The sequence below is a fragment of the Podarcis liolepis genome, assembly GCF_965112155.1.
Source record: "Podarcis liolepis genome assembly, chromosome: 10".
Lineage (NCBI taxonomy): Eukaryota > Metazoa > Chordata > Lepidosauria > Squamata > Lacertidae > Podarcis > Podarcis liolepis.
This window is the reverse complement of record NC_139562.1, coordinates 9,910,426-9,937,057: the sequence shown is the minus strand read 5'-3', so window position 1 is coordinate 9,937,057 and position 26,632 is coordinate 9,910,426. Positions and strand designations below refer to the sequence as shown.

The 26,632-nt window shown below is 45.2% G+C and overlaps 2 protein-coding genes across 5 annotated transcripts in view; both read right to left on the bottom strand.

Moving 5' to 3' along the window:
• The window catches only part of TAF3 (TATA-box binding protein associated factor 3), a 140,492-nt gene extending 133,613 nt beyond the window's left edge, over positions 1–6,879 (bottom strand). The window contains exon 1 of one of the 2 annotated variants that reach the window (XM_083461070.1): positions 6,475–6,879. In XM_083461070.1, the coding sequence (XP_083317196.1) occupies positions 6,475–6,640 (166 nt within the window). In that variant the 5' untranslated portion in view covers positions 6,641–6,879. The remainder of the gene's footprint in view (positions 1–6,474) is intronic. The other variant, XM_083461071.1, reaches the window with a different exon arrangement.
• Positions 6,880–15,273: 8,394 nt separating this feature from the next.
• ATP5F1C (ATP synthase F1 subunit gamma) lies at positions 15,274–25,914 on the bottom strand (the record flags this gene model as incomplete). Of its 3 annotated transcripts, XM_083461568.1 has the most annotated exons (10): positions 25,634–25,914; positions 23,955–23,989; positions 23,505–23,636; positions 21,003–21,207; positions 19,757–19,900; positions 19,421–19,485; positions 18,761–18,916; positions 17,475–17,571; positions 16,570–16,614; positions 15,274–15,421 (listed from the first exon to the last, which is right to left on the bottom strand). In XM_083461568.1, exons 1-9 carry the CDS (start codon positions 25,687–25,689, stop codon positions 16,608–16,610), a joined length of 897 nt encoding a protein of 298 aa, XP_083317694.1. In that variant the 5' UTR covers positions 25,690–25,914. The 3 variants fall into 3 exon arrangements, with proteins under 3 accessions (XP_083317694.1, XP_083317695.1, XP_083317696.1); XM_083461569.1 differs by lacking the exon at positions 16,570–16,614; XM_083461570.1 differs by lacking the exons at positions 15,274–15,421; positions 16,570–16,614 and having other exon boundaries at positions 17,471–17,571.
• Between the last annotated feature and the right edge of the window lie 718 nt (positions 25,915–26,632).

Genomic DNA, 26,632 nt, shown 5'->3' with positions numbered 1-26,632 from the left:
CATGTATACCCCCCTGTATGTCTCTTGGGGGCACTGCTTTCCCTGTGATAACCCAAGTCCATTAAGTATCCTATTTAACCTGCTTCCCTCTTAAACATGGCATCTGTTCTAACAATCCAAATGCTACAAGTTATCCCAATGAGATGAACCTCCGGGTCCCTTCCAACTCTATGATTCTATAATCCTCTTCATTCATTAAACATGCACTTGTTGTTGTTTAGTAGTTTCGTCATGTCTGACTCTTTGTGACTAAACATGCCCTACTGCCTTGTTAATCTCCAGATCCACCACCAGAGGGCACCCCATCCATTCCCGACAGTAGTTGACAGTTGCAACATTTTTTCCTCCCACCTCAATTACAAAAAGGCCCACAAATATTTGTGTTTGTGTTTATTGTGTTTATATACCCGCTTTTCTCCCAAGCAGCTCAAGGTGGTTCCCCTCTCCTCCTTTTATCCTCACAACAACCCTGTGAGAGAAGACAGTGACTGGCCCAAGACCACCCAGTGAGTTTCATAGCTGAGTAAGGATCCGAACCCTGACCTCCCAAGTCACAGTCCAACACGCTAACCATTACACCACACTGGCTGGTAATGGCAGGCAGTCAAATTGTGTACTTGCCCAAACCCTGACTGCCTCCACCAACCTCATATCCAAAGTCCAATCAACTGGGAATAACTCTCCATAGGTCCCAACGAGAGAAGAATGGTTACGGAAACTAATGGAGTATGCAGAAATGGCGAAACTTACCGGAAGAGTAAGAAATCAAGGCAACAAACTTTTAAAGGAATGGAAATGGTTTTTTGAGTATACACAAATAAACTGTAAGCAGATCAAGACATTGAAAGGATTATTGTAAAAACCTGCAGTTTCAAGACTATATGAGAGAATAGACGAGTAAAAGAATACTGTATTTTTCGCCCTATATGGCGCACCGCCCTATATGGCGCACCTATTTTTTTTGGGGGGGGGAATAAAGAAAGAAAATTATTTTCCCCCCGAGCTTGCCAGGCTGGGGGCGGGGAAAGCCCGAGCTTCCCCCGACCCCAGCCCCCAGAACGGGTCCGAGAGCGACGGCGAGGTTGCATTCAACCTCGCCATCGCTCCCGGAGCTTGCGGGGCTGGGAGCGGGGGAAGCCCGGGCTTCCCCCGCCCCCAGCCCGGCAAGCTTGGGGGGGGGGAAATATTTTTTTTTCTTTATCTCCGCAGGCTTGCGGATAGGTGCCCTAACCCCGGGGTGCGCAGTGCCGCGCTCCCCTGACTTTGGGCTGCAAGCACCTATCCGCAAGCCTTCGGAGCCCGCGGGAGTTCCCGCTGGGCTCCGCAGGCTTGCAGATAGCTTCCTGAAGCCTGCATTCGCCCCATAGGACGCACACACATTTCCCCTTCATTTTTGGAGGGGGAAAAGTGCGTCCTATAGGGCTAAAAATACGGTAAGTTAAGAAAATTTGCAGCATGCAGGAAAGGATGAAAATAAATGTAAAGAACCGCAGAAATGGAAGGGAGTCGAAGTCGGAAATGTTAAAGTTATGGTTAAATATTTGTTGTGATATATATAAATGAAAATTATAAACAAAATTATATTAAAAAAGAGAGTAAGTCTCCATACACTCCCCCAAACTGGGGAAGAGAATAGGAACCAATCCCTGTCATGCCCAGCACTGCTATGTCCAGAAAGGAAAATAATGTTCCCCACGGCAATTAAATCTGTGCCCCTCTTACACGATTACCTCCTTCAAGACAAACAAACAAGCTGGCAGAGTAGAAGGCTGCTGTGCCACCAATATTTCTATCCAGCCTTCTTTCTGCCAGCTCGCTTGCTGCTTTGGAGCTATCTGGTATTTAGGCTGACCTCAGTCAACCCTGTTCCAACATTAAATGCACCCATTTTCTCCTTCATCTAAAGGAATCCTCATCTCTTCTCTTCCCTTCAACCATAATTCCCAAACAGGGAGCAAATAGGGAGCAAACAGGGAAACTGGATACTAGGCCGTGAGAAGCCCCAGTCTTTGGTCCACCACTTACAGATAATATAACCCTATCAATTACCTTTAGCACCACTTTCCTATCCACCCTTCTGTGAAAACTGAACTCCATACCCAAAAACGCAACTAAAGAGCTAAAGGAGAGCCTGGCCACTGTAACATCATGCATTGATAAACTCAAGATTTGGCTACTGTAATACATTCTATGTGGGGCTGCCTGCAAAGCGATTCTAGAAGCTGCAGCTAGCTACAAAATATGGCAGGTGGGCCATTCTGGGGTTTCCTACTGCTCATGTGTTGTCAATTAGTTACCAGACTAGGTTTAAAGTTTTGGTTCCAACCTATAGAGCCTAAAACAGTTCGGGATCAAGTTACTTGAAGTCACTGCACCCCTATTTGATCACTACTACAATCAGCTGGGGACGCAGGTGGCGCTGTGGGTTAAACCACAGAGCCTAGGACTTGCCGATCAGAAGGTCGGCGGTTCGATTCCCTGCGACTGGGTGAGCTCCCGTTGCTCGGTCCCTGCTCCTGCCAACCTAGCAGATCGAAAGCACGTCAAAGTGCAAGTAGATAAATAGGTACCGCTCCGGCGGGGAGGTAAACGGTGTTTCCGTGCGCTGCTCTGGTTTGCCAGAAGCGGCTTAGTCATGCTGGCCACATGACCCGGAAGCTGTACGCTGGCTCCCTCGGCCAATAAAGCGAGATGAGCGCCGCAACCCCAGAGTCGGCCATGACTGGACCTAATGGTCAGGGGTCCCTTTACCTTTACCTTACAATCAACTGACTGGGCCCTTCCAGAAGTGCAGCTTGAATTTCTTATGCCTAATTTGTATGTGTTGCCACAGATGGCTTGGTAACAGTGTTAGAAACTCAGATATATAATCTAATTGCCAAATGGCGCTTTAAATCTAGGTTATGTTTGCAGCAATGGAACATCTAGGCGCATATTATAATTATTTTGCAATGGGGTTTATTCTTCTTCTTATTATTATTTACATTTCATTTCTATACTGCTTTATACCTTAAAAAACAAATCTCAAAAGTGGTTTACAACGCATTAAAACATCAAATAAAACAATCCAGAATAAAACAAATTCAAGCTTCCGGGGAAATATTTCAGATCCTTCTCTAAGTGACAAATTGCTTTCCTCAGTCGCCAGCCTGGCATCCAGAGATCCCCACGTGGTCGCAATTGGACCCATACCAGTTGCAAAATGGGCCTGCCACCTGGCTAATTTCTAGCACTGTTTGGTAAGCCAGTCACTGAGGCTTGGTAAACCTCATGAGCTCTGCAGGCCAGAGGACTCCCACACCTGCTAGTAGAGGTTCAATTGGCAGTGGCCAGGTGGAGGTCTTTTTCTGTGGTGGCACCCTCTTTATGGGACACAGGTGGCGCTGTGGGTTAAACCACAGAGCCTAGGACTTGCCAATCAGAAGGTTGGCGGTTTGAATCCCCACGACAAGGTGAGCTCCTGTTGCTGGGTCCCTGCTCCTGCCAACCTAGCAGTTCGAAAGCACATCAAAGTGCAAGTAGATAAATAGGTACCGCTCCGGCGGGAAGGTGAACGGCGTTTCTGTGCGCTGCTCTGGTTCGCCAGAAGTGGCTTACTCATGCTGGCCCCATAACCCGGAAACTGTATGCCAGCTCCCTCGGCCAATAAAGCGAGATGAGCGCCACAACCCCAGAGTCAGCCACGACTGGACCTAATGGTCAGGGGTCCCTTTACCTTTTTACTCTCTTTATGGAACTACCTCCCATCTGATCTCAGGCAGGCACCAACCCTCATGACATTTCAGCACCTACTAAAAATGTATTTCAGGCCTTCACCCATGTGATTCCAGAAGGTTGTTAGATTTTAATTTTGCCCTGGATTATCAGCGGCATTCTTATTTTTGATCTGATTGATCTTAATGCTGATATTACATCTAAAAATTATGTACCAATGTAGTAGATGGCACTGAAATTTCAAAATAAAATAATAAGAGACTGAAATGTGGACTCTTCCCTCAGCCACAAACTCATGGAAGCTCTAATCCTACACGCGTCTTCCTGGGATGAAGTCCCTCTTAATTCCACGGGATTTACTTCTCTTTCGTCATGCTTGTGGATGCAGAACACGTGAACTTAAGTAGGCCGCTGTTTTCAGCCTCAGCTCCACTCCTGCAGTACTGAGATAATCATACGGTGGTACCATAAAGGACTCTTGTAAAGAATGCCAATATAATGTTTGTGAAGTGCTTTGAGGATTACTCAGGGCTATATAAATACTACAGTGTTAAATACATGCTAGTCCAGGAATGCATAACTACACCCCTTCTCTGTCATCTTTATAACAACCCCTTTCCCCCCTTCTGGTAGGCACCTGGTTGGCCACTGTGAGAGCAGGGTGCTGGACTAGATCGGCCACTGGCCTGATCCAGCCAGCTCTTTGTATGTTTTTTTTAAAAAAATTATTTATAAAATTTTTCAAATATAACAATAAAGGAAAAACATTCCATTCAAAATATACATCCAATTCTTATCTTTCCACTTTCAGACTTCATTCAGTCTATCTGGAAATTTTCCATATTATCACAATTATTCACATTTCTTCCATCTGTATTGTTTTTTTTTTAACCAAATTAATCTTAACAATTATTATAAAACAATATTTATTTCCATTATTATCACAGAGCTTCTTGAAAGCCTACAAACGTTAATTGTGATTCAGATATATTTTTAATATACTCTGTAAATTTATTCCAGTCTTCGGTAAATCTTTGGTCTCGCCGGTTCCGAATTCTCCCCGTTAGTTTGTCTAATTCTGCGTATTCCATCAACTTCATTCTCCATTCTTCTTTCGTCGGGATTTCTTCCTGTTTCCATTTTTGTATGTTCTTATGTAAGACAACTCCAGCCCTTCACTCCATGAACCTGACAGACCCATACACCGCCTCTGCCTCTGAAGACAACCACATAGTGATCCTACTCCCCCCCCCCCATTCAATATTAGTCAAGTGACAACAACCCACATGGGCATCACTCTCTTACTATGACAACCTTATGGTCCTCCCCACCTACCCACTTCTTACCATAACAACTCCATGGTACACCAGTGTCCACTACTCTAGTCACCTCGCTCTCCAGAACACCATATGCCCCCCCATCGACTGCAGCCCCATGGCCATATCATGCCACCACTATAACAACCAACTTGGGGGGGGGGTGTCTCCCCAGGGAAGCTCGCAAAAACATTCGTCTTCTCCCAGGCTTTTGGCTGATGAAACAATCTACAGCCTTTAAAACTGTATGTGTGTTTGTTTGTCACTGTGGTATGCCTTTTGTGGTTTTTATACTGTAAATGACTCTGTGATTCTCGGATGAAGGGCAGTATAGAAATTCAGTAAGTAAATAAATGAACAGCAAACCCCACAGCCCTCCTCTGCCTCCCATACTGCAACAACCCCCCGCCCTGCCCCCCATATTTATTATTATTATTGAATTTATATTCCACCCTATACCTGCAGGTTTCAGGACAGTTTACAGAATAAAATCAGTATATAAAACCACAAAATACATAACCAAAACAACAACAACCCAATAACCCCCCCCAACACATTTTAAAAGGGCATAACTGAAAACAGTTAAAAAACTAAAAAAACCAAACAAATTAAAAGCAATTTAAAAGAAGAAGTGCCCTCCAGTCCCATGGCTGCATCCTGACACCTCTATGCCCACCCCATCTCCACGTCCCCCAAATATCTGCTCCAGCCCCAAAGCCACGTTGTGCCAGCCCCACGCTCCACCTACCTAACTCCAGCCCCACATCTACACCGTGCCACTATGATAACCCCAAGGCCCTCCTCTGCCCCTCACACTATGACAATCCCACACACCCCATATCTGCTCCAGCCCCATGGCCGCATCCTGACACCTCTATGCCCACCCCATATCTGCTCCAGTCCCAAGGCCATGTCGTGCCAGCCCCACGCTCCCCCTACCTAACTCCAGCCCCACAGCTACACCGTGCCACTATGATAACCCCAAGGCCCTCCTTTGCCCCTCACGCCACAACATCCCCACACACCCCATATCCGCTCCAGCCCCATGGCTGCATCCTGACACCTCTATGCCCACTCCAGCTCCACGTCCCCCAAATATTTGTTCCAGTCCCAAAGCCACGTCATGCCAACCCCACGCTCCCCCTACCTAACTCCAGCCCCACAGCTATGCCACTATGATAACCCCAATGCCCTCCTCTGCCCCTCACACACCCCCCCACTCCCCCCACACACCCCATATCCGCTCCAGCCCCACTGCCACGTCGTGACGCCTCCACGCCAACCCCACAGCCACTTCCCCCCATATCCGCTGCAGCCCCACGGCCCCCTCCCCCAGGATCACCACAAGTGCGCCCCCATTCCTTCCTCCCCCCTCCCCGTGACAGCCCCGTCGCCATGGCGACCCCCTGGCACCCCCACCCCACCCCCCGCGGCCGTTACTCACAGAGCTCGCAGTAGCGCCGGCAGCCTCGGCCCAGCGAGTGCAGGTACCTCTGGAGGACGTCGGTGAGGAGGTCGCAGGCGGAGAGCTGCACGGCGTCCCAGCCCAGCGCCTGGCACACCTGCGCCGTCGACACGCGCAGCAGCCAGCGCGAGTAGCTCTCGCACATCCTCACGGCCCCGCAGCCATGGCCTACCCCCTCACGCCGGAGACGTCGACAGCCCCGCAGCAGCAGCAGCAGACGCCCCCCGGGGTCCCGCCGTTAACGCCAATACCAGCAGCGCCCACCGCGACGACGAAGACGCCGCCGCCATCTTGGGGTCGCCCGGGCAGACCGCGCCGGCCGAGCCCAGAGCCAGCAGCGAGAGCGAGCCGCTCGATTCGCTCCGGCGTCGGCTATCCAGGAGGACGGGGGGGGGAGGAGGAGGCGTGACGTCACGGGGAGGGGCGTTTCCTTCTTCTGCTGACGCGGCTCTTCTTCTTCTTCCCTCACTCGAGGAAGACGGAGGGAAGGAGGCGGGCGAAGGGTTGTTGTTGTTTAGTCGTTTAGTCGTGTCTGACTCTTCGTGACCCCATGGACCAGAGCACGCCAGGCACTCCTGTCTTCCACTGCCTCCCGCAGTTTGGTCAAACTCATGCTGGTAGCTTCGAGAACACTGTCCAACCATCTCATCCTCTGTCGTCCCCTTCTCCTTGTGCCCTCAATCTTTCCCAACATCAGCGTCTTTTCCAGGGAGTCTTCTCTTCTCATGAGGTGGCCAAAGTATTGGAGCCTCAGCTTCAGGATCTGTCCTTCCAGTGAGCACTCAGGGCTGATTTCCTTCAGAATGGAGAGGTTTGATCTTCTTGCAGTCCATGGGACTCTCAGGAGTCTCCTCCAGCACCAGAATTCAAAAGCATCAATTCTTCAGCCATCAGCCTTCTTTGTGGTCCAGCTCTCACTTCCATACATCACTACTGGGAAAACCATAGGTAGCGGCGTTTTATTCAAGCAGAAACCGGCTTCTGATGTAAGTTGTCCCAGCTAGAGGTTGCTGCAAATTCATGCCCTGCAGCATTTCTCGGATGAAAATAGGGACGTCAATAATAATAATAATAGAAGAAGAAGAAAAGCCTAATAATAATAATAATAGAACAACAACAACAATTTTATTATTTATACCCAACAACAATTATTTTATTATTTATACCCAACAACAATTATTTTATTATTTATAACCAATGTGATACGAATTTTGAGGTCTTAGATATATGGTAATGTTCATAAGTGTACCAACCAATCTCATACATACATCAGCACAGGAAGACCGACCTGGAACCATTTTGATTCCTAAACTGAGCAAATGTTTTCTCTGCAAGGTCAAAGTGGGAAACCTCCCATTGTCTCTTTCCTCACAAATCCTGCCTTAAGGGCACATTTAAGATATGAATAGGGCAGTGTTTCCCAACCGGTGTTCCGCGGGACACTAGTGTGCCGCGAGACGTTGCCTGGTGTGCCGTGGGAGGGAGGCGGGCGAGTCGGGCGGCGAGAGGCGGGGCGGCGGCGAGGAGAGGCCGCCCAGCGCGGGGCTCTCGCCGTCTGCCTGCCTGGCTGCCTGCGTGGCGCTGACGTCACAGGGCTGTAACGTGCCCAACATAGGCACACGCAGGGCGGCGAGCGAGCGAGCTCCCACATCCCATCGCCGCTCGCTTCGGCCGGCCTACTGGGCTGTCGCAGGCGGAAGGCCTGCGCATGCGCGAGGTTTTCGCGCCTTCGGGATTCCCTTCACGCCTTCCTCCTCCTGGGTCCTTGAGAGTGCGGGAAGCGGCAGCGCGAGACCGGCGTTGAGCCTGGTAGGTATTGCGCTTGCCAAGGCAGTCATTTGGGAAATGAAAACTTGCAAAGCAAGCAACCAGTTCAATCTGAAGTACGTGTATGCTTAATATCCTGTATCTGAAACCTGTTCTGCCCCCTCCCCCACACTTGGTGCCATTTTCATCTACACATGCAGCAGAGTAAGTTGACCCAGAATAGTACCAATTCAGATGGCAGATGGGAGAATGACAGTGCTGAATGCTTTCCCATGTAGAACAGTCCCTGCAAATAAAAACCTAGCATATTTGGAAGAGGGATGCTAGCCTAACCATTACCTTCTATGCTGTTACTATTTTTTTATTTTTTTTTACATAAGTAAAAAGTGACCTTTCCCCATCTGGCATGGTGGTGTGCCTCGAGATTTTTTTCATGAAACAAGTGTGCCTTTGCCCAAAAAAGGTTGGGAAACACTGGAATAGGGTATGAGCCTGTGACCTCGCCCAGGAACTAAGTATTTATCACTACAAAAGAATGGTCAGGCTCCCCAGGCAATCCAATCAAGTAACCTGCCAGACAGGAGATAAACAACAACAGGAGAAAAACAATATTCAAATTTCTGTTTTTAGACCGCCTTTTCTGTTATGTATCTGACGGGTGGGTCTTAGGTTACACCCCGTCTGTGATGTATGTATGATGTTTCTGGGGGTGGTCTTGATCTACAGGGTGGCAATTTCAAAAGTCTTTATAAGGCCTTGAGCACCATTTTTCTGGGTTCCTCTTCTCGTGCAGGTGAGGGGAGCACCCTGTTGCAACAGATCAATAAAGATCAAGCTTCCTAGCTGCTTTGCTTCTCAATATTCTCTGGTTGGCCTCTGTTATTCACTCCTAACAATAGGGAACCTATGTAAAGACTATGTATGGGCTCTTCGATACCCCATAAGGCAAAAGGGCAATTTTTCTTTACAACACAACCAACAACAATTTTGTTATTTATACCCAACAAAAGCAACAATTTTATCATTCATATTTTATACTGTATTTTATGCTCTTTTTTGTTGCATCAATTTTGTTGTTGTTTAGTCGTGTCTGACTCTTCATGACCCCATGGACCAGAGCACGCCAGGCACTCATGTCTTCGCTGCATCAATCACCGTATTTTTCGCTCTATAAGACGCACCAGACCACAAGACGCACCTAGTTTTTGGAGGAGGAAAACAAGGAAAAAAATATTCTGAATCTCAGAAGCCAGAACAGCAAGAGGGATCGCTGCGCAGTGAAACCAGCAATCCCTCTTGCTGTTCTGGCTTCTGGGATAGCAGCGCAGCCTGCATTTGTGCCATAAGACGCACACACACATCCCGTTACTTTTTAGGAGGGAAAAAGTGAGTCTTATAGAGCAAAAAATACAGTAAGTGTTTTAAATTTGTTGTTAGCTTCCCTGAGCCCGGTTTTCTGAACTGGGAAGGGCGGGGTATAAATAAAAAAATATTATTATTTATTATTTATGTCCAGTAGCAACAACAATTTTATTATTTGTACCCTAGCCATCCGACTGGGTTGCCCCACCCACTCTGGGCAGCTTCAAGCATATAGGAAATCATAACAAAACATTAAACATTAAAAACCTCCCAAAATGCTTTTATTTGGGGTTGCTGTCCTGTCTCTGCTGCGGATCACAGTGGACTCCTTTGAATCTCATTGTGTCTTAAAAATGTAAAGGACCCCTGACAGTTAAGTCCAGTCGCGAACGACTCTGGGGTTGCGGCGCTCATCTTGCTTTACTGGCCGAGGGAGCCGACGTTTGTCCGCTGACAGTTTTCCCGGGTCATGTGGCCAGCATGACTAAGCCGCTTCTGGAGAAACCAGAGCAGCGCACGGAAACGCCATTGACCTTCCCGCCGGAGGGGGTACCTATTTATCTACTTGCACTTGACGTGCTTTTGAACTGCTAGGTTGGCAGGAGCTGAGACAGAGCACCGGGAACTCACCCCATTGTGGGGATTCGAACCGCTGACCTTCCGATCGGCAAGCCCAAGAGGCTCAGTGGTTTAGACCACAGCACCACCCATGTCCCCATTGTGTCTTAGGTCTATGTAAAGTGCTACGAATTGCGACCCCATAGTCGCCTTTGACTGGACTTAACCGTCCAGGGGTCCTTTACTCTCTTTTTTTTAACCACACGAATAGCAGGGGCTTGGGCTTGATGACCTTCAAGGTCCCTTCCAACTCTATGGATGCTGCTGTTGTCTGATCGTAGCTAATCTGGAACTCACTGCCACTAGAGGCATTGATGGCCACCAATTTAGAATCACAGAATCATAGAGTTTGGAGGTCTTCCAGGACTCGCAGCCAAGATGGTCGTCAGGTATACCGATGGCACCTTCTCACTTTAATATGGCTTAACCAGAGTACATTTATATACCAACTTTGGCTTCCCAGCTTCATGGCTTGTTGAGGATTCGAACCCTGGTCTCCCAGGTCCTAGTCCAACACTCTAACCACTGCACCACATAGAACACTGGTACCGTACCTTTCCAGGTTACATAACATTCAGATGATATAAAATACATCTTTGCAGCCCCAAAGCTAAAAGAAACAAAATGGCTTTTAATTACAAGAGCACAAGGAGAGTTTTTTAAGGAGATTCTTCTCTTCCATATGCATGTGAGAGCACCAAGCAGCAGCCACACTCACTGCTGGATAGTTTGGGCACTAAGAGGATCCAATTCCCTCTCTCTTGAAGCAGCAGCCTTAATTTTCCATGAAGGATTATATATATTTTTTCCTCTAATATTTAAAAAGGGGCAGAAGTTAGCCAAAAAAAACCCTTCCTGCATTAGCTATCCATATCTGTCGGGAATTTGCTTTTTTTCCATGCCAACTATAAAGCTGGGCATTTGTCCCATTTTAAAGCATGCTTGGACTGGAACAATTACCTTCTAGTCTGCATTACATTTTGAATCCAAGTTTAGGGCAAGCCTGGGAAAAATGTCATCTCTCACAATTGGGTTTTAATTGAGGACAGCAGCACGCAAATTGATACTCTGAAGAGGCAATTAGTCCCATCTTGGCAACTCTCTTATAGCTGCTTCCGTAACAAATACCTAAGCTATCCACAGAGGTGATAAACCTGGGTTTAGGCCACTGGTTCCCACATGTTTGGGAGTACCACCCCCTTGGTTCCATAAACTCACCCCCAGTACACCCTACCCTATAAAAAACATCGTTCAGAAAAGTAGTTGGCAAGATCCACTAAGGAAGAGAACAATAAAATCCAAAACAGTAAAAACTAATCACATATTTATTCAAAATCCAGTTAAAACTATTTAGGTTAATTAATTCAACAAAACTGATTAGTTTGATCCAGTGAAGCGAACTTTTTGAAGTCAAGATAGTCATTTACACCTCCAGTGCCCCTCTGCTACTTACTCCTAGTTAATTCCATAGCGCCCCACTAGTCTAGGGCCATGGGTAGGCAAACTAAGGCCCGGGGGCCAGATCCGGCCCAATCGCCTTCTAATCCGCCCCACGGACGGTCCAGGAATTGGTGTGTTTTTACATGAGTAGAATGTTTGTTTTTATTTAAAATGCATCTCTGGGTTATTTGTGGGGCATAGGAATTCATTCTCACCCCCCCCAAAAAAAATATAGTCCGGCCCCCCACAAGGTCTGAGGGACAGTGGACCAGCCCCCTGCGGAATAAGTTTGCTGACCCCTGGTAGGCTATACTACTTGGACCCTTGCATGGCTGAATACTCTTCCCTATAAAAGATATACAGTGGTACCTCGGGTTAAGTACTTAATTTGTTCCGGAGGTCTGTTCTTAACCTAAAACTGTTCTACACCTGAAGCACCACTTTAGCTAATGGGGCCTCCTGCTGCCACTGCACCGCTGGAGCACGATTTCTGTTCTCATCCTGAAGCAAAGTTCTTAACCTGAAGCACTATTTCTACGTTAGCAGAGTGTGTAACCTGAAGCGTATGTAACCTGAAACATATGTAACCTGAGGTACCACTGTACTCCCTGCACATAGAAAATTAGCATATCAAGAAGGGCGCAAGCCTAGACTTAACTCCCGACATGTCATTTTTAAATAAATGTAGAACATAATTTTTAACGGGGGTAAGCATTCACTCCCAGCTGAAATGCTGCAGCCCAGACAGCAGTTTACAGAGCTCAGTGCTAAGGCCAGAAGGATAGACCAGATTACCTGAGAGGTGAAAGGGAAACATTCTGATCCCAAACTGTTGTCATGGTCCGGCTTAATGCCGAGAAATGGTGGGAGGCACCAGCTGGCGAACCACCAAGGGAAGAAGGTATGAAGAGGGAGGAGCAGAGTCAGGCGCGTTGGCATAGTCTCAGATTACTTGGGAAGAACCCAGTGAAGATTTGGGCAGCTGTCCAAAGGCAGGGACCTTCAGCCTCTACAACTGCAAGTCCTACTGAGAACAGTCACCGTGCTCCTTAGGTCTGGCACACCTGGGCAGACCTTGTTTCTTCTAATAAAGAGTTAACTTCACTTACTCAGTGTGATTTATTACTGACACCTGTTATCCCCCCCCCCATCCGTATAGTTAAAGCTATGGTTTTCCCAGTAGTGATCTATGGAAGTGAGAGCTGGACCATCAAGAAGGCTGATCACTGAAAAATTGATGCTTTTGAATTATGGTGTTGGAGGAGACTCTTGAGACTCCCATGGACTGCAAGAAGATCAAACCTCTCCATTCTGAAGGAAATCAGCCCTGAGTGCTGACTGGAAGGACAGATCGTGAAGCTGAGGCTCCAATACTTTGGTCCCCTCATGAGAAGAGAAGACTCCCTGGAAAAGACCCTGATGATGGGAAAGATGGAGGGCACAAGGAGAAGGGGACGACAGAGAGCGAGATGGTTGGACTGTGTTCTCGAAGCTACCAGCATGAGTTTGAGCAAACTGCGGGAGGCAGTGGAAGACAGGAGTGCCTGGCGTGCTCTGGTCCATGGGGTCACGAAAAGTCGGACACGACTAAACAACAACAACAACTGCAAATAACCATGGATCACTTCATACAATGGTCAGACATAAATGTCAAGACATAACATGAATGTCACAGGTGTTTCACAGCACACTGATCAGGAATAAGAAACCTGCAGATCTCCAGGAGTTCCAGATTCCATCGACCCCAAGCCAAGAAGGCCAAGTATTATGGAAGCTGTGGTTCAGTAACATCTGAAGGACCATGTATCCCCCAACCTTACCAAAGATCCTCGTTGCTCCCACCAGCCCCAGCCAGAATGATCAGTTGTCAGGGATAACAGATATAGCCCCAAACCTCTGGAGGGCACAAGGTTGGGAAAGGCTAGTATATAGCTGGAAAGGTTGGCATCTGTCTTTCTCAGGAGACAATGGAGGATAACGCCTTTAGGGGTGAAGTCAAACTGCTCAAAGGTAACAGCACCTGGTAGCAGCTTGTGAAATGGCTCTCAGTTGGACTAAGTATCGTATTTTTCTGTCTATAAGACACCCCCATGTATAAGATGCCCCTATCTGGGGGGACTCTGATTTAAGAAAATGGGAGATCTATCCATTTATAAGACACCCCCAAATTTCAGACATTATTTTTTAGGGAAAAAACCTAGTCTTATACACAGAAAAATATGGTATTTCTTCTTGCTAAATGTATACAGTACTGATGTATTCTAGATGTCAGAGCTAAATAAATTTCTATACTGTTTAGGTACTGGTAGTTCTGATCCTATAATTTCCAATAGAAAAGCTTCTGGTTTAGTTGTTGTTGTTTTTTACAAATGTTATCTTAAACATCTTTTCCAATTCATTATATATCATTTCCCAGTAAGTTTTAACCTCATTACAAGACCACCACATATGAAAAAATGTACCTTTCTCTTTACATTTCCAATACTTACTCGATTTTGATTTATACTGTACATTTTTGCCAATCTACTAGGTGTTAGATACAATCTATATAACATCATATAATTTTCTCTCAAAACCATAACATGCTGCAAGTTTTATATCCGTATTAGTCATTCCCATGCTTCCATGCCAATATTCAGTGAGAATCTGTGGCTTGAGGTGTATATCGAACATAAGGAAGGCGTGTGAGCACATCTAACCTACTTATTGCATTGTCTTCACCCTAGGGCACGGCTGGTGAAGCTGTTGCCCTCCAGATATTGTCGGACGAATATAACTCCCATCATTCTCAATCACTGGCCATGGTGGCTGGGGTTGATGGGAGTTGGAGTCCAACCACATCTGGAAGGTTACACGCTTTCGCTTCCTGTTCTAGCGCAGAACCTTTACCCCCACAGCCCTAATTTAGCCCGGCAAGTCTCAGGGCTTGGACTGCAAACCACAGCCACGTTGACCACACCTGCCATCATGTGATCTGAAGATAAAATAATCCCTATTCTTCCAATGCATCAAGAAGTCCACACTTTTAAAATCTGGCGGCTTTCTCTAGATCCCCGCATGAGAATAGAAGGCAGCGCCGAGTTCGAAAGCTCCAGCCTCTTTATGCAACAGACTGGGAGCATGCTTATCGATTTCCCAATTCTCCCTCTGAATTGCCGGCTTCAAAAATCTTCATCTGTAGAAGATTTATGCTCCAGCCTCACCAAAAAAAGCAAAGTGTTGCTCGGTCATCCACCTTCATTGCGACGTCAGGTGATCTGACAGGTGGGCAGACTCAGGTTACCAAATTTAGGATTGAAGCTGTAATACCTTAACATCAAAATATTTCGCAAAGTTTTTTCAAACTTACAACGGAGAGATTTTGGATGTTACCATAACTGTGCATAGCTCTCATTTACATCAAAGAGGCTTTTGCACACACACCCTTTCTCTCTCTCTCTCTCTCTCTCTCTCTCTCTCTCTCTCTCTCGGTGTCTGAAGAACGTTTTTAATGAGATTGACATGCTGGCTGAGAGCATAAGACACTGTTGTTTACTTGTATTGCAGTCCAGCCACCCCCAGTTCCACATACCCAAAGAACCATGCCAGCTCTTTTCATGTAGGACTTTATTATAATATGATTTACAAACAGTTGGGATTCTTTGCCTGAAAATCCTTCACAGAATGACAGACCAATAATTTCGTCTCTCTAGAAAGGAAGCGGGATAAACTGCTTGCCAGAACAGCTTTTCTTCTTTACCTACAGAGAAAAACATTGCATTAAGGGAAGTTTGAATGTCACTCTGACGGGATCGGCAGCTTTGTTTACTAATTGCTAAATTGCTGCAGAACCTGAACGGTTTCTTATTTTCTCCTTGCTGTGTTAGTCCTTTCTTAAAAGTTTCATTTTTAAAATTCTAAACAGACCACGACAGCACTGTAAAACATTCCATAGAATGCAATGGACCTATTAAGTAATTTAAAGTAGGGAAGCAGTCTTTACATCAAACTGATCTCAGTCTATTGAAACTTTTAAACTGTATAAAAGGCATTGTACAGTACGATAAAGGTATTGCTAATAGAAATGTTTATGCAACTGAATTTTTTTTGGGGAAGACATCATCTCAGATGAGACATAAAGTATGTGTTGTTGTTTTTGTCAAAGCTATTGTCATATGAAAATGTGTACAGATTTAAGAGATCAATGCTTGTGGTTAATTGATTTCTGTTTCTTGAATCGGGTGACAGTCCTTTGCAAAAGGTAACTCACAAAAAGTAACTGTGGAAATATACCAGCAGATATGCCTATACTTCAAAGACCAGCCTGATCTGAAGGAAATCCTTTGCCTTTGTACAACTTGGTCATCGTAAGTGCCATGACCTAAGCGCAAAAAACTTTGCTGCTTGTTTCCTCAAAGCATTTTCTAAACTCCCACTTTGCAGACACTTTAGCACAGGCTTCATGAGTTGGGGGGAGATGAGGCAGGACTATCTTTAAGAAAGAAACTGCCTTTCGATTATTTGCAACTCCGTAATTTCTTGAACTCCACTGATAATCCCACCTCAAGGATGAGACAACTGAACATCTTGCTGTGGAATTTTAAGTACAACTGCAGTGTAGTATTTCCAGAACATTTGAAGCTACACATTTAAAGATAGTATCAAGCATGTCTCTACAACACCCTTCCACCATATCTCTCTAGCATTGTCTAGAAAAACATTGCACTTTGATTTCATTTCTGCCAAATGCGTGGATTGATTTTAAGCAAAATTTTGCAGGATGCAAGTATTCATGCAATACCAGACATTCATAAACAAGCACTTCTAGAACAAACATCCTAAGTACTTTAACTACATTCTATTTTTTATTTCACCACCCTTTACATCTATTTTCCAGCACCACTTTACCTGTTGACTTTGGACGACCCTCACTTTCTGATTACCCCTTAGTTCCTAGTTGTGGAATGGTAAAAAAAAAAAAAAAAACAATACAAAAACATGCAGTGAAGCAATTAGCAATGTAAATTAAGGCAAAACATGCAATGCATAGCAAAAACACTGTTGGAAGTCAGATCAACTAAAGAGATATACTGATTAACACATGGATTAAAGTCACAGTTGTTTTCCATTATACAAAATGCCATTTTTCTCCAGCTTAATTGCATGATTTCAAGGCATGCTGAGGATGCACTTCTGCATTCTGTGGAGAGAGCTTGATCCAAAGGAAAGCTGCAGACTGAACTTTTCAGGGGAAAAAAGTTTAAGTCAGCATAGAACTGACATAGGGAATTCACTGCCACGAGAGATGGAGACGGCCACTGACAGCCATCTAAACTAATGATTATTAACCATAATGGTTACATGGAGTCGCTATGTTCAAAGGCAGCATACCACTGAATGTAAGTTGCTGGGGAGCAAAGACCACTGAAGGCTGTTGCATTCTGTTATTGTCTGTTGTCTTGCCAAAGGCAAGCAGGGTTCCTCTCCATTCTTCCTCACCCACCCAGGACCTAACAATGGGAACTTGGACGCAATGTGGCTAGTGTGCAGCCTTAATAAGCACCCTTCCAAAAAATACATGTGCATCAACTCAGGTGCAGGACACAGAGAAAAGCAATATCCTGCAAGAAAACTCCAGTATTAGCCAACAACCACTGCTGTGTGTTTGGAATTAACAGGGAGGGGGTGGTGCCAAACTGTGCCATGCACTGATCACTGATTTTTTTTTTAAGCATAAATGGAAAATTCGCTGCCCCATTCAACCGCACAGAACAGAAGACCTAAAGGTTGGAAACTCGTATGCCAATACTTACAGAGCAGCAGCACCAGAGATGATCTCAATAAGCTCCTTGGTGATGACAGCCTGGCGGGTGCGGTTGAATGTCAGAGTCAGCTTGTCAATCATCTCAGCTAGAAAGGGAGACGGGAGAAGTTCAATGACAAAAGTATCAATAAATCTTAAGCTACTCAACCATTTTACTTTGCCCACTGGTTTTAAGTAAAGAAGTGTTTTGAGTACGTTATATAATCTACTTTCTTGCTTGCTCAGAACCAAGGACTTAAGTTACTTTAAACTTGAAATTTTGTAAATATTGCAAATCGCTGAATATGAAAGGGTACAGCATCAAGGATTCTACCAGCTACTTTCTGGGCCAAGGGCTAATTTCTATACTGCCTTTTCTATCCATAACAATTTCTGTTATAGCTTTCCATTATAATGAACTCTAGCAATACTGTCTTCAGGCAAGTGCAGTGCAGTCCTATCTACAATGCTCAGACTCACGCCCTATTAACTTCAATGGTGCTTACTCCCAAGTAGGCGTGCCTAGGACTGAACAAAGCCAAGGTCTTTTTGTAAAGCAAATAACTAAAAGACAGCTATTCTAGCTGGTATGTAAACATGTGGGATGTGAAACTTACAGCAGTCAAGTACAACATTCCTACAGTGGACATGTTGGGGGATGTTTTGTACCACTCAGGAGAAAACTTCCTGTTTCCTCCTGAGCTGGGACAGACTTGAATTGCATTTGACTTGAATTGGATGAAGCCTATTCTGGGCAGAGGAGCAGATGTTCCTCCGTGTTGTTTTGTTCTTCTTTTTCTCCATTTTGTGGTTCTGTATGTTAGGTAAAGTGACTGCTCAGTTGCAGTCACTTGGAACCAGTTCCCTTATGGGGCAGTTTATATAGTTATATACTTGTGTAACCTAAGTCTGCCTTCAGGGATCTATCTGTGAACCTGAATGAATCTGTTACACTACTTTTATATTCAGTTTAATCAGATTCTTGTGTCTATTCTTTTTAAGAGGGATCAGAAGGGATCTTACCAGGAATCTTGAGTAGTGAGGCCCAGACGAGCCAGCAACAAGCTAACCGCTGTGTAATTTTAAAAGGGGGATGTTTGGAACTGTGCTAGGATATGGAACTTGCTAGCGCAAGTTCGGAAGGCTATCATTAAATAATATATCCTCTCCTGCCTCCCTAAACATCCCCACAAAACAGAATCTTGCCTGCTCTCCACTGGGCCTCTTATCTAAATTTTGGTAGTTTCTGCTTTTGCTGCTAACTTATCACTGTAAACTGCATGGAGAGTTCCTTACAAGCATTCTTGCTGGCATTGTCCATAGCAGTCATCCTTGCACTTTGCTCACTAGTAGTAGACTCCTTTAATGAGTAGTAGATGATGTTTGCCAATGTAAATTCCTGATAGTTTCGCAGGACATCTGCATCAATATCATCATAGATACTAAGGCTTTCTGAAAAACGAAGAACAATAATATAGGTGGCTTGTTAGTTAACATTTATCAGATACAGTAATAGCAAGCCAAACACATATATGATGGAATTTCAAAACCACTGCAGATTGGCAATGAGCTTTTTTAATAAAAAAAAAAGAAAGAAAAACACACAGGAAATCCTTAGCTTTCCAGCTATAAGCAATTTCTATTTTACAAAATTCAACTGGCACTTGCACACTGTTAGCTCTAATCTTGCCTTTTAAAAAGCAAAATAAGAGGCAAAGAATACAATAGTAATAATAATAATAGTAGTAACGACAATGTGTCTATATACAGCATCGATAATTTTAGACCAAAATTCTTTGCTTCCTACCCACACAGTGTGTGCCACAGGGCAATGGTTTGGCCTTTTGCAATTAAGCACTTATGGAAACACAAACTTTAATCAGCATAAGAAGCAATAGCACACAAGGGGGAAATGCCCCTAAAAATGCAATTATTTACTAGCCAAAGTCTACTTACCAGCACCAGAAACAGTCTCAAGAGAATAGATGGGTTTCTCATCTGTCTTGTAGGAGATGACGGACCTAAAAGAAAAAGAAAGCTCTGCTGAACAGTTTTAGTGACATGGCTTGAGAGCATCTGCCTGCCAAATGTTAAAATCCAGACACACTTAAGCAGCATGCAGAACTTCCTCTATTATCCCGGTGGCGCTTGGAGCCACCAAACAGAAACCCACATTCAGACACCAAGCAGAAACCCACATTAAAACGCTAAACTATATTCAACTCTACTGACCTCTCCCTGCCCAAATCTTCTATTCCTCTTGAAAATGATGGAATTTATGCTTTCTCTTACCTGAACCGATTATAGATGACTGCTCCTTCATCAAATTCGTATCCAGAATTCAGCAGTTCCAAGGCAATGATTGACGCATCTCCAAAGGTGGGAGGCTTCCTCCCCACTTCCTTGAAGTTCAACAAGAAGTTCTTGCTGTGTGTCCTAAAACAAAAGCAAGCCCGCGTGTAAAGTAGACCCGGCCACAGCGAAACACGCTTGAGTTATTATCCAACTGCTATGAGTTCTATACGGGGCTGGTTTTGAGAAGCGCCCAGAAACTTCCCCTGGCCCATAAATGCAGCGGTTAATGAGGGCGGCACCCATTGCTAGTGTGATTCTCCCTTACTGAAATGATGGCATAGACAGGAATGTTTACGAATACCTAATGAAAGTTAATGATGATGATGATGAAGACAAATGCTCCCCACTAGGGACAGCATTCTGAAACTGGAGACCCACCACTGAAAAGGTCCTGTCGCAAGTTGGCACCGACTGGGCAACCCCCCGTGTTGGCACCACCACCAAGGTCTCCCCCCCCCCCCCAGTTCCCCTCCTCTTCTTTCTTTGTATTCCAGTCCACTGAGCACCTCCATCCTTTTCACCATCCACTACATTCTGGGGCTTAAACCTGCCTCAACCTTCCAGCTTCTGAGCAATTAAGCCTTAGCCCTCAAGCATAGGTGCAGTGATCCCATGATCCTGTCGGATGCATCCTACACATCAGCTGGCCCTCAGCAGTCTTTGGGTAAGTATCACTGCCTTACATAACAATTCTGAGCATATTCAGTTGCTCCTAAGACAGCTTTCTCAGAAGGAAGCTCATTGCAGCCTTTGGGATTAATGCAAAACTACCAGTGGAAAAGGATGCGGGTGGCGCTGTGGGTTAAACCACAGGGCCTAGGACTTGCTGATCAGAAGGTTGGCAGTTCAAATCCCTGCAACGGGGTGAGCTCCTGTTGCTCGGTCCCTGCTCCTGCCCACCTAGCAGTTCGAAAGCACGCCACTGCAAGTAGATAAATAGGTACCACTCTGGCGGGAAGGTAAACGGCGTTTCCGTGCACTGCTCTGGTTCGCCAGAAGCGGCTTAGTCATGCTGGCCACATGACCCGGAAGCTGTACGCCGGCTCCCTTGGCCAATAAAGCGAGATGAGTGCCGCAACCCCAGACTCGGTCATGACTGGACCTAATGGTCAGGGGTCCCTTTACCTTTTACCAGTGGAAAGCAAGGTTCAAATTCAAGGAAAGGGCTGCTGTTCCCCATTACCTCTGAAGTATGCCTCTCAGCTTGTCACCGATTCCGACTAACATGACCTCTTTACCCGCATCTGTGAGGGCGGTGACTTGGCTCTTGATATTTTTAGCCACAGAAGTGTGGATAGCACCGCAGAGGCCACGATCGGAAGATACCCCTATGAGAAGATACTTCTTCTTGTCCTCAGGGGCCTTGATTTCTGCTTTTTCATAAAGAGCTAGTAAAGAGAAGAGGGGGCACAGCAACAGCAGGCATCATTAGCAGCCATCAAAATACAGCAGCATCAAAAGATACGTGGTAGAACGTCCTTCCCACCATCTGTCATGGATGCTTTAGCTGAGGTACCTGCATTGTGGGGGGTTGGACTAGATGACCCTTGGGTCCCTTCCAGTTCTAAGATTCTATGAACTACAGTACTTCCAATAAGAACCACTTCTACAAGTAATACTGCCCCACCACCTCTGTTACTTAATCAAATACCAACGGACGGATCAAGATCATGCAACAGAAACTATGAGCTTCTTCAGCATGATTTACTTTTCTGCATTTTGAAAGCTTGTTGATGACCCAATGTTTGAGTTAGCAAAACTGCAGCACACACCATTTGACATTAAGTCACAGCCTACATGCTGTGACAGGGAACCAGGCAGAGGGCCTTCTCAGTAGTGGCACCCGCCCTGTGGAACGCCCTCCCACTAGATGTCAAAGAGAAAAACAACTACCAGACTTTTAGAAGACTTCTGAAGGCAGCCCTTTTTAGGGAAGCTTTTAATGTTTAATAGACTATTGACTATTGTATTTTAATATTTTGTTGGAAGCCGCCCAGAGTGGCTGGGGAAACCCAGCCAGATGAGCAGGGCATAAATTATTATTATTATTATTATTATTATTATTATTATTATTATTATTATTATTATTATTCCATCAGCATGAAGGGACTGTTGCACCCCTAGTAACAGCAGGTGAGACACTATATGCAATCAAGGACAAAAAGAGTGCAAGGTATTTTCCGCACAAGCACAGAATATGTCAATGACAGAATACAATGTTCTGAAATTTTCATCTTAGCAACAAAAGCCACTCTCAAGTTTCTAGTCATGACCATATAGATAGGCTCTTGAGCGTGTGAGCAATACCTAGCAAAGTGTTTAAAACCAAAGGGGGCTCAGAGGTTTTTCCAATAGTGATGGGGTAGGTAGTTCAACATCTTGAATAGTTTCTTATCAACACCCTTGTAGGAGAAATACTTTAAACAATGTAAAATTAAAATGGCTTGTATCCAACAAAGTTCTTTGGTGACGCTTCCACAACATAACTTCAAATTCATTTCCCCTCCTGCCATGTCATCCCCCGCTCCCCGATTCTGGGAGTTCCCAAACATCTTTGCACTAATGGGACGACTTTGTTGGGAACAATCCAATGTATAAAAATATCCTTGATTCCCATACATTTATGGAGGCTGCTGATTTCAGTCTATTTTGGTGTAGAATTTGGCTTGGCAGTTTGAATTTATTTAGAACAATATTTAATGTTGTTTTGGATTACTTTCTTTAAAACAAAACTTGGTACTGTATTTTATATTTGTATCCTTTTCTTGAATTCTTTATGAGTTTTGTATTTTATTATTGTAAATTATTGTTCTCGAAGCTACAAACATGAGTCAAACTGTGGGAGGCAGTGGAAGAAGGAGTGCCTGGCGTGCTCTGGTCCATGGGGTCACGAAGAGTCGGACACGACTAAACGACAATTGTAAATCACTTTAGGGCATCTCTCAATGTGTGAAGCAATATATAAAAGTAAACAAGAAAGGAGGTAGGGAACCTTTGGCTCTCCAGATGTTGTTCACTGGTCAGGCTCGCTATGGCTGGAAGGAATTTAACATCTGGAGGACCACAGGTTCTTTATCTCTGCTTTAAAGGACCAGGGCGTTATAATTCTAGAGAAACATCAAATTTTTGAGCTAACTTAACGTATCATCGCTTCCAATGGCCCATAGTTAATGCAAATTTTAAAGATGATTTGCAAGTCTACTTAGAAGGAGTTCATCAGAAAGTTATAGGTCAGAAAAATATCCCTCCTGTTGGTTTCTGCTTTCTTCACTGTGCAGCAAATGCTTGTCACAAGACAATGTTTACATTCCACAGTCAGAGTTACTGTTGGGTTCCCACGGGAATGGGAGACTGGATGTGACGTACACTGGTTTCCTGTTTTTCAGTGTTCTGCCGTTTCTTTGTTAGAGAGGGAGTTGCTTCTCTGCTCTCACAGAGGCAAGATGTATGTCTGTATGCTCTCAGCATAGCTTGTAAATAAACTTCATCATGTAGCACATCACCTGCTTATCCTTTCGTTGCGTGACTACACTCTGCTTGGGCTCAAGATAAGACGAGCCTGTATCAGCTCCAGATGGGCAGAAGCTGATTAAAATCTCACACCTCCCACCCCCCAAATCCCCCCCCCCCCATGATTTAAAGGCTATTCCTGAAGATCAGCCACAAGAAAGGCAACTTTGCTTACCCAATGCCCCGACTCCATAAACTCTGGCAGGCTTTAACTCTCTCTCTGCCCTGGAATACTTTGCTGCGGCAACCATCTTCATGGACTTGGTAATTTTCTGGATGTTCTTGATGGACTTTAAACGCCGGGTAACTGCACAGATGAGAGTGAATGAAGAAAGGGAGGAATTCAAAGAGACACTGAGAAAAAGAAGCATTAAAAAAGGATCTAATTGAGCACTGGTCTCTGTAACAAGTCAAAATCAACCCATCTGTAGAGCATTGGTGTTATGCAGCCAAATCTACCAGTGCAGGGATGAATAACCAGATGTTTGACTACAGTTCTCATCACCGCTGACCATTGTCTGTGCTGACAGGAGGAAGAGATGAACAGCGTCTAGAAGATCACAGGTTTACCTTCTCTGCATCGTTTTTGACATTTCAGGGTATGTATCTAGAACAGAATACTTACTATCTTTCAAAGTTGCCATATTCCTGACTTGGACCCTGAAAAAACAAACACAAAACAGATACTTCGTGTCAGGGAACTGCCATCGGAGCCAAGAGTGGAGGTAAGGCTCCCCGACCATGCAGGAGAAGGGACCAGTAGAGGGAGAGAGAACACTCCCTTTGGGGAAGGTAATCAGCGTGACACCGGGGAGGAAGGGGATCAGGGAAGGACGTCGGAGAGAGGGCTCCAAGACACTTCCACAGAGACCAGCGGGGCGAGTCCAGGACCTCCGCTGGCTATGCCTACTCTGCGCAGAAAACTTCAAGGAATTTTTATGTTGGAAGAAGTTCAGGAAACGCCCACTGACGGATTCTGCCAGTGACTGACACAGCCATGGAGAAAGGGCTGTCCAGCCAGGGAAAGGTTTAGCCAGGCAACGTTGCCTAGAGCTTCAGCATCCTTTACGCACGAGCAACCCCAATTCCCATTACACTTCGTTTCTTTAAATGTTATTTCCCGCTGGTAGAACGGTGATTCACAGTTTTTCTAGGTTCAAAGGCACATTTGAAGGCCTAAAGAACTGCTGTAGGTACCAAAAAATAAAAAATAAAAAATCACAGGTGGTACTTGGCAATAATAATAATAATAATAATAATAATAATAAAGCCAGCAGGCATCTGGGGAGAGAGACTTTGGCAATCCCACCTGCCACTGAACCAAATGTTTTTTGACTATACATGATTTTGGTTTTAGCTGCTATTCCTGGAATGTTAACCCCAGCGTAAGCTGAGAGTTGCCTGTATATATTTATCATATTCATATATATGCCAACAGCGAATTCATTCTCTGCAACCAAAACAGCCTCATCTATGCATAAGAGGCAGATACCAGCAGGCATGAGTGAGCCCCAAAGTTGGCAGATGTACAAAAAAATATAAATGGGGGGGGGGAGGAATCCCCCAAAGGCAGCCTGATGTTCAGTAGTCACAAAGCACTGGTGTTTTGCTGTTATGGGAGTGGGACAGCTGAAGCGCTGAACTAGGAATACTGCACACTGCAACATTTTGTTGCAGGGCCCACTTGCTATAGGTAGAAAACTACGGAGACCCACAAACGGTAAAGCAAAGAGGCTGAAAAACAAGCTGGGAAGTGGACAACCCATGCCAAAACGATTGGGCAGAAACCTTGACAGGAGGAGGGCAAAGGGAAAAGAGATATTTGGCACAGATTTACGGGTGCGCCACCCCTGCCCCGCAAATCCCACCACACTCCTTAGACTGGCGGTGGAAATAATGCAGGTTAAGCGGTTGAAATAATGCAGTTTAAGCATTGCAATGCAGCAGCAAAATGCCTGGGGGAGGGGAGCAATTGAAAGATAATTCAAAACGCTGCCCCTTCCCAGGATGTGGAGAGGAGAGGAAAAGAAAAAAGAGAAGAAAAGAGGATGCAGGTAAAGCTTCACAGACCACCTGCTTTTTTCTTTTTCTGCACTCTGACGGGAAAATGCAACATGCAGCCTGAAATGTAGAAATTTATAACCTTGAGAGGGAAGATATTGGAGGTTGAATGGGACATATCTGCTGCCTAATAATAATAATAATAGCAGCAGGTCAGGTTTCAATCGTGGCTCGTGGAACCTCTGAGCATGTGCAGAGTGCCCTCTCTCATTACCCCCTCGGAGCAGAAGGGCCTTCACCTACCATTGCGGCTGCGAGAGGGCTGCGGCGGCGGCGAAGGCGGCTCCCCGGGACAGCATGACGGCAGCGGCCTTTCCTCGTCTCCTTCCGTCCCCGCCTGCGGCCTCTCTTCTCCTTCTCTTCCAGGCGCGGCCCTTCCTTCCCTCGCGCGCTGCCCGCCCGGACCCGGCGGCTTGAAGGTCAGAGAGCCACCACCGCGCATGCGCCGCAAGAGCTCCACCTCGGGCGCGGGGCGAATGGTAAGGAGGAGAAGGCCACGGCAGGCGAGGGGAAAAGACAGCTTCCGGGTGAAAGGGCGCCGGAACTTGGAGCCTCGCTCTACGTTCGTCTCTATGGTCCGCCACAAGGGCAAACCGGTCGGGTTTTACCTCTTCCGGACTCTACGGTTTAAACCTCTTATGCCGCGCAGGGGTGGACCATAGAGATGAGGGGCGAGAGCGGCCCTTCTCCCACGTGATCCCATAGATATGGTCCATAAATAAATTTCAGCATCTGAATACATTGTACGTACGTGTTTGTGTATAAATACAATATAGGTTAAATACACTAGATCTATAGGTAGAGAGATGCGCATTTGATATATCTATCAAATATTTTTAGTCTATATAATATATATATATAATATATATATATACAATATATATATATGTCGTAGCTGTCAACTTTTCCCTTTTCTTGCGAGGAATCCTATTCGGAATAAGGGAATTTCCCTTAAAAAAAGGGAAACGTTGACAGCTATGAGACATATATATATATGTCTATATATATGGACTAAAAACATTTGTTAGATATATCTATATAGACATTCAGACTGCGCATCTATAGATCTAGTGCATTTAATATTAAATTTAATAAATGTTATATTTAATATATAAAAATATTTCACATCTATATCTAATCTATAATGTGTGTGTGTGTGTGTGTGTGTATATATATATACGAAGGCTATGTAGACTAAATACATTTGATAGATATATAGATCAGCTGTTTGCCACTTCTTTT